This window comes from Octopus sinensis, linkage group LG3, assembly GCF_006345805.1.
Source record: "Octopus sinensis linkage group LG3, ASM634580v1, whole genome shotgun sequence".
In the NCBI taxonomy this organism is placed as follows: domain Eukaryota; kingdom Metazoa; phylum Mollusca; class Cephalopoda; order Octopoda; family Octopodidae; genus Octopus; species Octopus sinensis.
Genome location: NC_042999.1, coordinates 163275088 through 163293080, shown reverse-complemented (window position 1 = coordinate 163293080; position 17993 = coordinate 163275088). Strand labels below are relative to the sequence as shown.

The 17993-nt window shown below is 40.3% G+C and overlaps 1 protein-coding gene across 2 annotated transcripts in view; it reads left to right on the top strand.

Moving 5' to 3' along the window:
• The window catches only part of LOC115209381 (dynein assembly factor with WDR repeat domains 1-like), a 107599-nt gene that overhangs the window by 70868 nt on the left and 18738 nt on the right, over positions 1-17993 (top strand). For both annotated transcript variants that reach the window (XM_036501580.1, XM_029777762.2), the window contains exon 11: positions 12964-13136. In XM_036501580.1, the coding sequence (XP_036357473.1) occupies positions 12964-13136 (173 nt within the window). The remainder of the gene's footprint in view (positions 1-12963; positions 13137-17993) is intronic.

Here is a 17993-nt window from a genome sequence, read left to right as displayed (position 1 = left end):
CACATATGGAGATGCACATCCATACATACAGACACAGTACATGGTCACAAAAACCCATACACACACACTCAGATATGCACACACAAGGAGACAGAGGTGCACGCACACACACACATGCAAACACACGCACACACACGCAAGCACACACATATAAAAACACACAAACACAAACATCCAAACACATGAATATGCAGAATACATACATACAAACGTACACATATACATCTATATATATATACATACATGCATACACACACTTACATGCAGGCATACATACATACATACATACATACATACATACATTATGGCTGCCCCTTCGTTATCAAGTATGGCCATTGCACGAAACTTTACTGTTACTGGTGCTGTGATCGAATGTGACTTTTTAGCCCAGCTAAAGTTCTACAATGTCTTGTACAAAATTGGCAATTAAAACCTTTACTGGTAATAGCCGGCTGTAGTTGTAACTGGGCTTCATGTACCTTTGCATGTTGTTTAAGTCCTCCTGCTGAATTACACTCTCTTCCACATGCTCGTCAGATATGATTAGTATGGTGTGTAACACCACCACCAGTGGCCAGGTTGTCACTCATCTGTCTCGCTTTATGACTACAAAGATGACTCATGAGTCCAGCTTTACTGAGGCAGAGTCTTGCACAGACGTTGCATGTCAGAATCTGGAAGTGTAACAGCGATGCCCTTCCTGACATCCCTCCTTACTTTCTCATGTGCAACTTGAGATTTCTCAAACGTGGCTGTCCCCTCATGCACAATCCTTCTCCACCTGCTACGATCAATAGCTATGCCTTCCCATGTGTCAGGAGAGATGCAAGCATCTCTTAAGGAAGCCTTCAGCAAGGCTTAAAAAGTTAGTTTATGATATAGGCAAAAAAGTTCTGGGATTGATACAAAGAAAGCATCAAGATTGGTTCAAAGAAAATGATGAACATATAGATGATTTATTGTCTGATAAAAGACATACTTTGTCACACTATTTGTCAGCAAAGTCACAGGAAAGGGAAGTGTTGCATAGGGAACTCAAGGACATCAAAATCACGTGTGAGGCAAAGGCTCTCTCAGATGAGGGATACATGGTGGAGTAAGAAGGCTGATGAGATACAGGCGGCATCAGATTCCAATAACACATACATACATACATACATACATACATGTGTATGTGCACACACACTGACCCCCACACATATACACAAACAAAGAAAAAGAACACAGCTTAAATAACGGACAGAGTCAACAACTATTGAAAAGGTAGCAAGATGCAGCAGAAATTTTTGAAAAATAAATAAGTAAATGAGTGGAAATTTTACCAGAGAGTGTGTTAAATTATAAGGTACAGAAAGAGAATGACTCTCCCCAGACACAGCAGAATATGCTTCAACACACTAATGCACATAAAGAATCTTGCAAACCAAATCCAAAAATGAAATTTGAAGAATTTCTAACCTAAAACACTGCAAATATGCTCATGTGTGTTGACCTGATTACTAACATTAATGTTTTATGACTGTCCTTTTCCGATATTTAGGAAATCTTATCTGCTCCCCACTTCTGCATCTATTAAGTGACCCCTTTCTCTATTCTTACCTTCCTTCTCTTCAATTTATTGTAGTGTTCTGCTTTGTTATAACCAGAAATGGCTCTGATGAAAGTAGCATTAATTCTTTCAGGTCATTCAATTTCTCTCAACTCATCAATAGACCAATTGAGTAAACCTATCAGTAACATACCTATAATGACTACTAGAAACATCTGTAAGCCAAATTTATTCTAATAAAGGAAAAATATGTAATGACCTTTATTTACAAGCAAAGATTGCTTGGGATTAAAATGGCATAGTTTTTTTATTCTTTTATTTGTTTGTCATTTGACTGTGGCCATGCTGGAGCACTGCCTTTAGTCAAACAGAAAGAAGGAAAGATGAGGGAGGGAGAAAGAAAGAAAGCAAGAGGAAGAAAGAAAGAAGGGATAGAAGGAAGGAAACAAAGAAGGGATAGAAGGAATGAAACAAAGAAGGGATAGAAGGAAGGAAACAAAGAAAGAGGGAGAAAGAAAGAACAAAAGAAAGAGGACGAAAGAAAGAGAGATGAAGAAAAAAGAAAGAAAGAGGGAGGGAGAAAGAAGGAAGGAAAGAAGACAAACTGAAAGAGAGGAACTATTACAGAGGGTGAGAGTATGTGTGTAAGCAAGAGAAACAGGGAATGAGAAAAAGGAGAGAATCAGTTGTAAACCGTAGAAATGGATACATATTACACACACATACAGACAGCCTTTGTTTTATATATATAGATACCTTGTCCTATGGCAACATATACACAGAAGAATTCAAAGTAGAGGTTGGGGTCCACCAGGGTTCAGTACTCAGCCCCCTCCTATTTATTATAGTCCTCCAGGCAATTACGGAGGAATTCAAGACAGGTTGCCCCTGGGAGCTCCTATATGCTGACGACCTTGCTATAATTGCTGAGTCACTATCAGAACTGGAGGAGAAGTTCCAGGTGTGGAAGGAGGGTCTAGAATCGAGGGGCCTTAGAGTCAACCTAGCTAAAACCAAAGTCCTAATAAGTAGGAAGGTAGACAATCCACTAATGTCTTCAGGAAGGTGGCCTTGCTCGATCTGTAGAAAAGGTGTAGGTAGAAACTCTATAAGATGTACCCAGTGTAAGCTATGGACACATAAGAGGTGCAGCAATGTCAAAGGAAGGCTAACTGGGAAGATGTGTTTTTGTATGTGGCAGATGCTTGGGAGCATTAACCTCTGAAAATCTGCAGAAAACAACTTCCGTCACTTTCCAGGGGAAAAAACTAGAAGTAGTTGATAGCTTCCGTTATCTTGGTGACCAAGTCAGTAGTGGGGGTGGGTGTGGTGAAAGTGTAACGGCTAGAGTAAGAATAGCCTGGGCAAAGTTTAGGGAGCTCTTACCTCTGCTGGTGACTACAGGCCTCTCGCTCAGAGTAAAAGGCAGACTGTATGATGCATGTGTACGAACAGCCATGCTACATGGCAGTGAAACATGGGCCGTGACTGCTGAGGATATGTGTAAGCTCGTGAGAAATGAAGCCAGTATGCTCCGATGGATGTGTAATATCAGTGTGCATGCTCGACAGAGCGTTAGTACCCTGAGAGAAATGTTGGACTTAAGGAGCATCAGTTGTGGTGTGCAAGAGAGATGATTGCGCTGGTATGGTCATGTGGCGAGAATGGATGAAGATAGGTGTGTGAAAAAGTGCCAATCCCTAGCAGTGGAGGGAACCTATGGAAGAGGTAGACCCAGGAAAACTTGGGCTGAGGTGGTGAAGCACGACCTTCAAACTTTAGGTCTCACTGAGGAAATGACCTGCGACCGAGACCTTTGGAAATATGCTGTGCGTGAAAAGACCAGGCAGGATAAGTGAGTCCAGCCCACTTATGCATGCCTTTCCTCCCTTGGACACACAAAGACCTGTTGAGGCAAGCGAAGTCGATATCGAACCTCATCCGACGACAGGCACCTATGCCTACCCCCCTTTGCTTGCGAAAACCTGTTGGGGCAAGTGAAATTGAAATCGGAATCGAAATTGAAACAATCCTATGACTGGCACCTGGCAGATGCCAGGACCCCTGGACTGGAGATACGTAAAAAGCACTATCTGAATCGTGGCCGATGCCAGCGCCGCCTCGACTGGCTTCCATGTCGGTGGCACGTAAAAAGCACCATCTGAATCGTGGCCGAAGCCAGTGCCACCTCGACTGGCTTCCTTGCAGGTGGCACGTAAAATGCACCAATCCGACCGTGGCCGATGCCAGCCTCGCCTGGCTCCAGTGCAGGTGGCACGTAAAAAGCACCCACTACACTCACGGAGTGGTTGGCGTTAGGAAGGGCATCCAGCTGTAGAAACATTGCCAGATAAGACCGGAGCCTGGTGCAGCCTTCTGGCTTCCCAGATCCCCGGTTGAACCATCCAACCCATGCTAGCATGGAGAACGGACGTTAAACGATGATGATGATGATATATATACTCTTTACTCTTTACTCTTTTACTCTTTTACTTGTTTCAGTCATTTGACTGCGGCCATGCTGGAGCTCCGCCTTTAGTCGAGCAAATCGACCCCGGGACTTATTCTTTGTAAGCCCAGTACTTGTTCTATCGGACTCTTTTGCCAAACCGCTAAGTGACGGGGACGTAAACACACCAGCATCGGTTGTCAAGCAATGCTAGGGGGACAAACACACACACACAAACACATACACACATATATATATACATATATACGACAGGCTTCTTTCAGTTTCCGTTTACCAAATCCACTCACAAGGCATTGGTCGGCCCGGGGCTATAGCAGAAGACACTTGCCCAAGATGCCACGCAGTGGGACTGAACCCGGAACCATGTGGTTGGTTAGTAAGCTACTTACCACACAGCCACTCCTGCGCCTATATATATATATATATATATATATATATATATATATATATTTATATATATATATATATATATATATATATATATATATATATATATGTATATTTCATTTCATTTGAGTTTGAGTCCATGCTCAGGCCAAGTCAAAGACTCCACCCTCAGAGTCTGGTGTGGTTGCCAGGTTGTATTCTCTGTTTAATTTTTTTTGACATGTGTAGGAGCGAGTTTGAGTCAGTTTGTGCTCATTGTGTATATCCTGGGAGATGGGGTTCATCTCTAATGGGTGCTTAAGTATCTATCCAGCTGCAATTTGAATGATTCCACACTGCATCCTGATAGATTTCTGACATGTACCGGAATGGAGTTGAATAGTTGTGCTCCTCGAACCAACAGACTTGACTCTCGCAGGGTTTTTGCTGCCTGGCCAGCCTTTTTGTTGATTGGTGGTAGCTGGCAGCGTCTTCCGTGGCGCAGTGAGTAGTAGGTTTTGATACCAAAGTTTGGCACCTTTTGCTCTATCATTTTCCAAATGTATATAATTCGGTATCGCTCAAATCTTCTTTCTATTGAGTACATCTTCAAGGTTTTGAGTCTTTGCCAATAGTCCAGGTCCCTCGTTTCTGAGAAGTATGAGGTAAAATTTCTAAGGAGCGATTCCATCTTAGATAGTTGGCCCTTTGTTGTTGGTGACCACAACTGAGAACAGTAGTCAATCCTCGGAAGTATCATACCGTTCCAGAGGGTTTTCATTGTTGAGGTATCTCTTGATTTGAAGGTGCGCAAGATCCACCCGCTGTACTTTCTTGCAGTAAGACAGACTGAGTCAAGGTGTTCTCTGAATTTTAGGTTGGTTCCCATGTGGATGCCTAAATCTTTCACATACTGTTTTTCCATTATTTGTTGTCCTGATGGGTTTCTGTAGTTTGTTGTATTTTTCAGATCTTGATCTGTTCCGTAGCGAATTAGTTCAAACTTCTTATCATTGAACAACATGTTGTTTGTTTTCTGCCATTTATATATGGTGGTCAGGTCCTTTTGTAAGGCCTCTGTATCCACCTCGTCTTTGATTTGTCTCATGACCCTGGTGTCATCAGCAAAGGATGAGACATTGCTGGTTGTATCTTCATCTATGTCAGAGATGAGGATGAGAAACAGGATTGGGCCGAGTACTGTACCCTGAGGAACACTGCTGGTCACAGGTGATGGTGTTGAATGGGTTCCATTCACAGTGACTGTTTGAGTTCTATTTGTACCAACTTTTCCTCCTACTCCTAGCTTTCGAAGTTTGTGACACAGGATGCCATGATCTACCTTGTCAAATGCCTTGGCAAAGTCGAGGTAAATAACATCTGTGTTGTATCCATTCTCTAGATTTTCTAGGATTTGGTCATGGTGTGCCAGTAGTTGGGAAAGACATGATCTACCTAACCTGAATCCATGCTGGTTGCAATTCATCAGATTGTTAGATTCCAGGAACTCAACCAGTTTTCCACGAACTATTCTTTCGAAGACCTTGATAATATGTGATGTCAGTGAGATTGGTCGGTAGTTCTTTGGTTTTGATTTGCTGTCCCCTTTATGTATTGGAGTTATGTGTGCTTCTTTATATGTATTTGGTATTTTGCCATTCTCCATAGATTCCCTCCATATCATGTAAAGGGGTTTCAACAATTGTACCTTGCAGTTTTTAAGTATCATGGCATTGAAACCGTCAGGCCCCGCAGCCGAGTGCATGGAGAGCTTGTCTATGGCTCTTTCTATGTCTTCTGGGTTGAAATCAATGTCGGATAGGGTAGGTTTAGTATGGTCGATATCCTTGAAGGATTTTCCTGGGTCATGGATCTTCGTGGTTTTAGATGGCTCACTGAAGACACTTTCATACTGTTGACCCAACATTTCTGCCATTTCAATAGGGTTATTCACTACATCCCCATTTTGTCTCTGGAGAGGTCCTATTGTTGACTTGGTATTCGAGTATTTCTTTGCAAAACTGTAGAAGCATTTTGGGTTTTTCTTGATGTTTTCTATGGCTCTCTTTTCTGCATTGTTACGTTCTTCATCATAGTGTTGTTTTAGATTGTCTTCTAATCTGTATATTTGGTCAAGGACTTTCTGTAATTCATGTTTTGATGTCAGCTTAGATGTTTTGTTTCTTAGTCTTGATCTTTTGCGCATCAGGATCTTTCGCTCCCGTGGTACAGGTTTTTTTGTGGATTTGGTTTTCTTAAGAGGAATATTTTTTGCACATATTTCTTCGATCTTGTTTAAGAATTTGTAACGAAGGATCTGTTATCGATTCACTGAAAGGGTGTCGATATCCGATCTAGTCACATACAATTTATAAGACAATACAGACGAAGTCAGGTTGTAGGTAAAAAGACAGCAGTTCGTTTATTTATCGCGATGTCGTACATGTGTCTGATGGGAGAAAGGACAACCTCTGATGTGCAGCTTCTTGTTAGTTTGTTGAAGTTTGTTGGTGGTCGTTGGCGGCTATGTCGTGAGGTTGTCAGAGCCTGTTGAATGTACGTCCGATCGCGATGAGCTGTGGAGCCGTTGAGGTAGATTTGAGTTTTGGCGGGTAAGGGAACGTTTCCCGCACATGCGCATGGGGAAGACTTCCGGTGGCCACCCGGAAGTAGTCCATTCTGTGCATGCGCGCTGAACCCTACACAGTAGCATCACTACAAGGCTCCCCTTCGAGTGCGAAGTACGACAACAAGAAAATTTGTGGTGGTGCTGCAGAAAACAGAAGGCTTGCCGATCCCCCAGAAGACTTGGTACATAATATCATACAATATAACAAAATGGCAGAATTTATAATATACATAAGAAATTCACCAAAAGGAAAAAAAAGAAAAAAATACTCAAAATGAGCAAAATCAAAGGTGCATGTGTGAATAAGAATAGCTTCCGGCCAACGTGAGAAATGATCGATAAAGTTAAATATATATGAGAACCCATTACTCACAGGCCATGGTCCAACCAAATCAAGGTGGACATGGCGAAAACGGGCTTCAGGAGAAGAAAACTGTCCAAGTGGAGCACGAACGTGTCCATGGACCTTAGCACTCTGGCACTTCAAACAAGAGCGTGCCCAAGCGGTAATCGATCGTCGCATATTGGGCCAAAAGAACTGTGGCAGAGATACCTGGATGTGACAGTGAATGAAGAGCATCAAACACAGAACGTTGATGTTTCTCAGGTACTAATGGTCTAGGTGAACCGGTGGATACATCACAAAGTCTAGAGCCGTCCGCTGAAAGGAGCGGAAGCTAGGCAAACTTACAGTTAATAAACTTAGGCGAAGTTAAATCCAACTCCTCTAAAGGTGGTTGATCCTGCGAAATAGCAGTTAAGTCAATTGCTGCAGGAGAGGAAATGGAACTGGCAGATAGATCGCTAGTAACACAAAAGGCAGACAGTGCTTCAGCTGAAAGTGTAAGGTTAGCAAAGGTGACAGTGTAAGCATGCTGGAGTGATGCGCGAGACAGATAATTTTCTCTGTTAATTACGTGACCAACAGGGGTCTAACAGGGGGAAATTACGCCTAAACATGGGCGCAGCGCATGTGAACATCCGACGTTCTTTGAGTCGGGAAAAGAATTGAGCTGACACAGACGTGTTGCAAAACAAGGCAGTACACGTGCAGAACAGAGGTGCATGAATGCAATAGGGCTTGCTAGACTGAAACACAGCAATGAATATGCCAGTGGTTAATGTAGTAAGGCTGAGGCTGCCAGCCAGTGCTTGAGCGATTATATGCCTCGGTCATGCAGGAACAAAAGTGTGACATGCTGGCGCGTTATCATGGACAAACAACTTTCTCTATGTATACGTGACCGACCTAGGGTCTTACAGAGATGAGTTGTGTCCACAAAGGCAAATTGAGCATGGAAAAACAAGCGAGAAAGGCATGGATGACGTATGAATGTGACAGAGATAACATTTGTGTGTGTACGTGTGTGCGACAGAAATACAACAAAGTGAATGCGGACAAAATAAAATACAGCGCATAGGAAAAAGTCTGTCAGGGCTATTTCAGACAAGATGGAGTTAATTTACCAGTTTGTAACAGCATGATACATAATAGCAGTTCGTTCTGTAACAGAATGTTGAGATCACAAATGCAGATGCCGGTTGAACACATGTCATGTAGCGGTCATGGCTTCAATGCTGTGACAGGTTAAATTGGTACAGAAGATCTCGCAGGTAGACTGTGCTGTTAATGCTGGTGTGTATACACGAACAGCATGTACGCTAAACTTCCGCGAGTTGCTATGTACATCTTGTTGAGGTCGACGGTGTTGAAGGCGACAGTGATGGACTTGAGACACATTGTTGCTTAGTGTTGCTGGTGACGAAGATAACGACGACGTGAAGTTCTAAGACGACGATGGTGATGACGACGGCAGAGAAAAAGCATCGATGATATGAAGGCGTCCGTGGTGTATGTTAGTGTCGTCATTATTGCTGTAAATAAGAGAGGCTCCTTTTATAACTGTTTGAGGGGACCGGAAACAAATCGTCGAAGGATGATGACTGCGTAGAGTTGATCGTGTTCAGACTTAGCAGAAAAACTGGATGAAAAAATGAATGTTCAGCGCTCTATCTGGCAAAAACCTGTTTGCTGCGCCTTCTGTTCTGTTCTTTTTTTTTCAGCTTGGGGTCACCAATTGAAACGAAGGATCTGTTATCGATTCACTGAAAGGGTGTCGATATCCGATCTAGTCACATACAATTTATAAGACAATACAGACGAAGTCAGGTTGTAGGTAAAAAGACAGCAGTTCGTTTATTTATCGCGACGTCGTACGTGTGTCTGATGGGAGAAAGGACAACCTCTGATGTGCAGCTTCTTGTTAGTTTGTTGAAGTTTGTTGGTGGTCGTTGGCGGCTATGTCGTGAGGTTGTCAGAGCCTGTTGAATGTACGTCCAATCGCGATGAGCTGTGGAGCCGGAGAGGTAGATTTGAGTTTTGGCGGGTAAGGGAATGTTTCCCGCACATGCGCATGGGGAAGACTTCCGGTGGCCACCCGGAAGTAGCCCCATTCTGCGCATGTGCGCTGAACCCTACACAGTAGCATCACTACAAATTTCTTGTGTTTATCTGGCCCAGTAAGGTAGAGATCCCAGTCAATGATTTGTAACTGGTTGTTAATAGTTTCCCAATTTGCCTGGTGATAATCATACCTGCATAGCTTTGGCATGTCCTTTTGTTTAAGAGTTGTGGCATTGGGCTCATTACCAGTGTGTAAATGCATTTCAATAATATTGTGGTCTGAAAGGATTGTTGGGGTTGAGTGAAGGTCAAATAGCGTGTCCTCGTTGTTGGTGAAAACCAAGTCGATCGTATTATTATTTCTTGTTGCTTCTGTCATCATTTGTTTGAGGTATAATTTCTCTGTGACTTCCAACAGTTTGGCTGCCTGTATTTGTTCAGCTTTTGTCCCAGTTTTAGTATGTGTCCATGTGGCCAGATGATGTTAGGGAAGTTGAAGTCACCAAGGAGGATAATGTCTGGCATTGGACTCGCCATGTTTCCCAGAATTTGTTGGAGCTTTGTCAGTGGCTCAGTGAAGGATAATGTTGGGCTGTTTGGCGGTCTGTACATTATTGTTACAACTGTATTAAGTTGGATGATTTTTATGCACAGCAGGTTGCAGTAGGCATTTGATTCATTGACAAGTTCTATGCCTGCATAGGTATCATGGATATACATGATAACGCCCCCATGGGATCTGCCTTGTCTATCACATCTGAAGATGTTGAATCTATTGATTGTGATATCGCTGTTGCGGATGTTTTCGTTGAGATGACTTTCAGTAATTCCAATTATTTTGGAGTTGTTTTCTGTTGCTAATTCTTCCAAGAAAGGGACTTTACACTGTTTTGTTTTCGGATAAAGACCCTGGATATTTGCTGTTATTATGCTTGTTGTACCGTTATTATGCTTGTTATTATGCTTGTTGTAAATATAAATATATTTATATTTATATATTTATATATACCCCCATCAGTCATCAATGACCATAGGATTGCCCCTCCAAGGCACAAGTCCAGGCAAGGTTGTTTATGGAAGATGAGCAGTTGCCCAAGCATACCAGCCTTCCCTCTCCATGCCACCAAAGTTATCCAAGAGAAAAGCGAAGGCTGATACAACTTGGTACCAGTGACATTGCAACTCATTTCTACAGCTGAGTGAACTGGAATAACATGAAATAAAGTGTCTTGCTCAAGAACACAACCACACAGCCTGGTCTGGGAATTGAAGTCACTACCTCAGGATTGTGAGCCTGACATGCTAACCACTGAGCCATGCACATTTGCATGCATGCGCACACACACACCATCAACAGTCCCACCATCACGCACGCACTTTGAAAAGGAATTTTTAAAACAAGATTTCATGGCTGATATTTTATTCTGCTCGTACTTACAGTAGTTGTTGGGTGTCATTGATTAAGTTTTCATGACATCATCACTCAATTTGAAAAGACAACATTTGATGTACAAATTAAGGCATTCTAACAATGAAAGCAGGACAAACTGGATCATAAAGCATGCAAAAAGTTCTGTTCTCAGCAAACCATGATTAAGTATGCAGACTTTCAAGCAAACACAAATACAAAACTTTGATGTGGAGCCAACTAGATATTGTACACAAGTCACAAACAGCACAGAATTAAAAGTACCGGAAAACTATTATCAAAACTCTGTTGTTTGCTGTCCAACAAAACATAAGCCAACAAGACATTGAGAGGACTACCATAGTAATTTTTGTGAAATTTGTATATCTTAGGTCAAAGGATGTTCCTTGGCTAGGAGAAAAACTGTGTATGTCTGAAATGCAGTAAAATTTATTCAAATAATTTAATTCAAGTAATAAAAAAAAAAAGCTATGGAGGAATATTAGAACTAAAAAAAAAACCCATAAAATAATATGATACAAATATTTTTGGCTTTGATTCAAATGAATTAAGAAAAAATTAATGAATTTATCTGAAAATCCAATATTAATATACTCACTCCATTACAAGTACAGGAGTACCTGTTTTTTCTGATTTATGGGCTCTTAGACAAATATATATATATATATATATATATATATATATATATATATATATATATATATATATATATATATATATTTATTAATAAATATAAGGGTGGCAAAAAATTCTAGAAAAATTCTCCGCTACCAGTGGTCTAGTGAGAAAGAAAAAATAGTCAAAGACTATATAATATACATTCAACAATATAAGGAATGGCCATATAGGACATTCGACTCACTAGAAAGAGCAGCCAAAACTCATACTGCTAAGTAGTTGTAATTCTGAAATAGAAAGAGAAATAAAAACGTTTACCCCTTTCATCTCTGGACTATGCATAGTTTTGGCAAAACTTTGGCAAATGAATCAATTAAAATAAATTAAATTAAATTCATTTACATCTGGCGTGCCTCGTCGGCAGAGAGCCTAGGACGAGTATATGTCCACGAGGCTATGGTACAGAAGCCTCCAGTACATATGCTCTAAATTTTCAAATCTTACCGCAATAACACGGTCTACTCTTTCTATTTCAGAATTACAACTACTTAGCGGTATGAGTTTTGGCTGTTATATATATATATATATATATATATATATCAAAAGGATATGTTATAACACTATTCCACATATACAAAAAAAGACATACAAACAATCCAACATACCTCCATCATCAGCTGCCCCACAGATATCATTATGGTTTTACACCTGGGCAGTACCATTCAATCCGGTGGTGTAAACAGCACTAAAAGAAGTGTTGTTTGGGAACAAACATACCAAAAGAAAAACACAACTTTCAAACACATTTACCTTCGGGTCTTCTTCAGTAAAGCAAAGTGCCAGGCATCTTGATCCTTTGTCATTTTGCCTGAAAGATTCAGCGTTTTCAGGTTGTCCTTCACTATTTCATCCCATGTCTTCCTGGGTCCACCTCTACACATTCTATCTACTTTGAGAGATCGGCACTTTTTTATGGAGCTAACGGCATCCATCTGCAACACATGACCAAACCAGTGCATTCTTCTTTCTTGCACACAGCATCTAATTCCTCTTATGCCTAACTTCTCTCTCAATACATTCCTCATGCCTGCTATTGTTTGTCTTTCTCCCCCACCTCTCTCTCTCTCTCTCTCTCTCTCTCTCTCTATATATATATATATATATATATATATATATATATATATAAAAATATAGATAACAGATGCAGATGCAGCACGGATTTTTGTCAGTAAACAGGTTGCGGTCTTAAAGCAACGAAAGTATTTTGACAAATTAAACTTAAATGTTGAAGTGAATCGAACGGCTTTTGTGTGTTTCTTAAATGGCTTACAAACACCTTCCACGCTGCAATTGTTTTCGTTCCAGCACACGATCTCAGATCAAATCACTTGCTATGCAAGTACATCTCCGTAAATATATATATAGATATAGATATAGATAGAGATAGATAGATGTGTGTATAAATGTTCTATATTTTTCCTCTTTTTATTTTCTCCAGGAAAATGTATTGGAACGTTCCGTGGTCATAAGGATGAAGTTCTAGATGTTGGCTTTGACCTGACTGGTCAATATTTATTGACTGCTTCTGCTGATGGCACAGCTCGTGTTTACAACACTACCACTCACATTCTTTGTTCAAAACTGGAAGGACATGAAGGAGAAATTTCAAAAGTAAATTCTTATAATTAGAATTTTTTTTTTGTACAGGTTTGCCTTTGCATAACAAAAGTTAGATGTGATGTTCATGCTTTTAACTAAAAGGTATTTTCAATGTAGGCAAAGTTGGTTTCAATCAGAAATTGTAACCAACATGTTGAGTCAGCTTATCAAAGCCTTAGGCTTTGCTCTTTGATTCTTGCCTCCAAAAATCAATAAGTATTTTTCACAGTGACACATGACAAAAAAGTTATTGATTTAATAGGCCCTAATGCATTCATCATCATCATCATCTTTTAACGTTCGCTTTCCATGCTGGCATGGGTTGGACGATTTAACTGAGGACTGGCAAACCAGATGGCTGCACCAGGCTCCAATTTTGATCTGGAAGAGTTTCTACAGCTGGATGCCCTTCCTAACGCCAACCACTCCGAGAGTGTAGTGGGTGCTTTTATGTGCCACTGGCACAAGGGCTAGTCAGGCAGTACTGGAAACGGCCACACTCAAATGGTGCTTTTTATGTGCCAGGTGCACAGGAGCCAGTGCAGCGGAACTGGCAACGACCTTGCTTGAATGTTTTTTCATGTGCCACCAGCACAAGTGCCAGTAAGGTGACGCTGGTAATGATCACACTTGAATGCTGCTTTTTACATGCCACTGGCATGGAAGCCAGTCTCCTGCTCTGGCAACGATCACGCTTGGATGGTGCTCTTAGTGCTCCACTAGCACGGATGCCAGTCATTGAATGTCTTGAATTCCTCTGTTATTGCTTGGAGGACTATGATAATAGGGGGGGGGGCTGAGGACTGAACCTTGGTGGACCCCTACCTCTACCTGGAATTCTTCACTGTACTCATTGCCAACCCTCACCTTACTGACAGTGTCCCTGTACATGGCTTACACAGCTATCACTAACCGTTCATCTATCCCTAGTTTCCTCATTGACCACCAGATAAAGGATTGGGGGACTCTGTCAAAGGCTTTCTCCTTGTAATCTTTGGCTAGGTATTTCCCTAGGTGCAATTGTCAATAAACAACATTACATGAAATGGAAATTTGTTCTTATCACATTTCTTAACTTTCAGCACAAAGTGATATAAAAACCATTCTTCAAATAATGTTGCCATAACCCAAGCTTTTTTATTAGATTTCCATATGACTGGAAGGGTACTTTGTAAGATATCTTTAAGTGCCCTAGGATTTTCCACTCAATAAACTAGCATCGGTTTGAATTTTAAATCCCCAGATGCATTTCCTCTAAATAATAATGTCAGTCAGTCTTTTGCAACTTTAAAACCAGGCAGCACAGATTCTTCCTTAGCAATGTAACATTTCCATATGGCATACATTTCCAGAAAAGTCCTGTTTCACTGACATTAAAAATCAGTTGTGACACATAGCCCCCCCCCCCCCTCTTCAATTATTTCTGCCAATGTTTCTGGAAATTTTTCTGCTGCATCTACATCAGCACTTGACACTTCTCCTTGCACTTTAATGGAATGCCACCTGTGTTGATTTTTAAATCGACCAACCCATCCTCTGCTTGCAACGACAGTTTCATTTGTGTCATCTTTCATTTCTTTAAGTATACTGAAAACAGACAATGCTTTGGTTTGCTTCAAATCAATCCTCTGTTAACATTCACATGCATTCATTGTGCTTTATTACTTATCCATGCATTTAAAAGTTTTTCCATTTCCAGAATAATGCTTCCAGCATCTCTTTCACAAGCCCAGGTTGATTGCAAAGGCTACGCATTTCTCACTTGAAATAAATATTTTTGTTTCCCTTTGAGAATTGTGCAGTTGATGAGTTAAGTGGAGATTTGTCACAAATGTTTTTCACAGTTGTACTGCTATTGAGCATTTTTACAATTTCATACTTCATTTCCAAAGTGATGGTTTTTTGTTTCCATTGGTGTCTGTTGTACACTTTTGTTTATACATATTGGGTGGGTTTAAAAAATGCTGAGTAGTTTAACAGCACAAAAATATAGTTGTTCTTACCTTGAGTTGCAATTGGCAACCATGGCCAGATCATTCAGTTGTTATCATGTGTTGACTCTACCAATCTCTCACCAGCTTGGATCACTTCACACTACTGATAGCTGCATGACTTGCCTCTTCTGCAGACACCATAAAAAAAGGGATAGAGGTGCCCTGCCACAAGATGTCTTGCGACATCTTTCTTTCTCCCTTCTGGTCAATTACCTTCCACCACACAATATAAAATGTATGGCATGAAGAATTAGCTTATAATAATCTCTCTAAACAAAGTGCATGCACAAAGACATTGCAATTTTATGCCATCATTTTACTCCACAAAATGGCTGTTTAATCTTTCTATATCTAGTATAATAAATGCGAAAACTAATTTCTGTGTGTCAGTGTGTCACACTTTGACCCCTTCTCTCACTATTCAATGACACTTCCTTGTGCTGGAGTGAGAGTAAATGTAGGCATAGACACAGTGAGGGCAGTGACAAAAACAGACAGAGAGAGAGAAAGAAAGAAAGAAAGAAAGAAAAAGATAGGGAGAGAAAGAGAGACAAAGAAATTTAGGGAGAGTTGATGATGTTTTATTAAAAGTAGTAGTGTTGATGGTGGCAGTGGGAGTAATAATAAGAGAGAGAGAGAAAGAGTGAGTATGTGAGAGAAAGAGGGAGATGAGGTACAACTTTCCTGGATAGAAATTCCTGTGGCCAGCATACTGAACAAACTTCTGAAAACTATCATTTTTGCTTTCTTTAATACATACATGTACATGCATATATATTTATGTGTGTGTGTGTATGTACATATACACACATACACACACACATATAATATGTACTTTAATTGAAATACAGTTTCCCCAAAATTAAAATTAAACATATCTAATATAATAAATGCAAATGTCATGTGTCACACTCTTTCAACTTTACTCCTAGTGGCTGTAGCTCAACATATCATACCATTCTGAAATCAGGCTAACTCCATGAGTAAATCAAAAACATTCCAAACCAAATCCGGACCTGCAATCCTGAAATTGTGGGTTCCTACGTTTACACTATTGGGATTGTTTCCATCGATTCTTTTACATGATATGACTCTGGACGAAGCAATTGCTACAAATTCTCCAAAACAAGTCAGAGATCTGTTTGCAGATCTTTCCATTTGGGGCTAGTTGCTTAAAAGCTACATACTAGCTTAAAATAAAACTTGTAAACTTGAGGTCTCATAAAGTGGGTCCTTGTAAAGTGAAGCATTACTATACATTCACAAACACACACATGCACATACATATGCTCACACATACACAGACATACATAAAACATGGCAACCATTATGGTCAGTCTGATACTTGGATGTATGTAATTACTGCTCATATGAAGTCAACATACCAAATATTAGAAAAATTGAGCTACAGAGAGCAGTCAGGTTACATACAAATAAGAAGAAGACCAGGAATGAATGCCTTGGGAGGATAAGGAGAATATGGTCATCAAAATTCTCAGCTTACAACAAGCATATTGCCCACAACACCTTTGCATTGTCTGTTTTCACACCTACATTTGGCCTTCTGAACTGGTCACTGCAAGGAAAGAGACCGGTAATTATCTTGCCCAAGTTTGTGACCATGAAATCCGTTTGTGACCATGAAATCAATAACATAATTAGGATAACTAATGAACTTGTGAAGTATAAAATAAGAGCTGATACAGATCTCTATTTATCAGAAGAACAAAATAAAAAATGGAGCAGTTCACTAAGAAGATAGTAGATAGGTACTTGGCACAGAAAACATAAACTACAGAAGGGATTAATCATGTCAAAGGCTTGGCACGAAGTACTGATAAGTTTATGACATCCCGCTTTGAAGGCTACCTCTATATAATTCAAGAACAAGAGATCCCCTTTAAGAGGCAGAAAATGTTGGTAGGCAATAAATGTAAGCTGGGCAAGACCAAAACTGAAGACATCAACCATATTATTGACAACTGTGAGAGAATGTCTTCCACATATTATCTTTCCATGAGGTATGATGCAATGGTCAGAACAGATAGGAACAGAATAACTAGAAAAAGAAAACACCTACAGACTGAGTTGACTATATTGAGACTGATGGGTCAAAGAATATTGGTGGAACTTCAAAATTAAAACAGTCACCAAGTTAAAAGCAAGCAGCCAGATATTGTTGTGCTGTGTGGGATCATGAGAAATTATGTTCTGTTGTGGAAATCAGCTACCCTCTGCACACCAATGTGGTTTAAAAACTCAAGAGGGTTTTCAAATCCAATACCCAAAATACACTTTCAGCTTCATACCTATTATTATTGGAGCAACAGGATACATACCAACCTGTTTGGAACAAAGTATGGCTGATCTTGGGGAAGGAATGCAAATCCTTAATTCATACTCTACAAAAGATCATGATATCAGAGACTATAAAAATCTGCAGAATGCTTTCCTTCACAACCTTGCTACTGAGTAGGTAGCCAGTGAAAAATTTACTCTGAATTAAAAGGAAAAAGCAAAGAATACATTCATTTATTTCAGAGTGTCCTTCAAAAAATAAAAATAAAATATAAAATTTGAATAATTTAAAATTTAGATATGTTTGTGTGTCTGTGTTTGTCCTCCTAGCATTGCTTGACAACCGATGCTGGTCTGTTTACATCCCCGTCACTTAGCGGTTCGGCAAAAGAGACCGATAGAATAAGTACTGGGCTTACAAAGAATAAGTCCCGGTGTCGATTTGCTCGACTAAAGGCGGTGCTCCAGCATGGCCACAGTCAAATGACTGAAACAAGTAAAAGAGTAAAGAGTAAAAGAGTATATATAGAGTCAAATGATGAGCATGCATGCATGTGTGTGTGTATAAGGGGGTGGG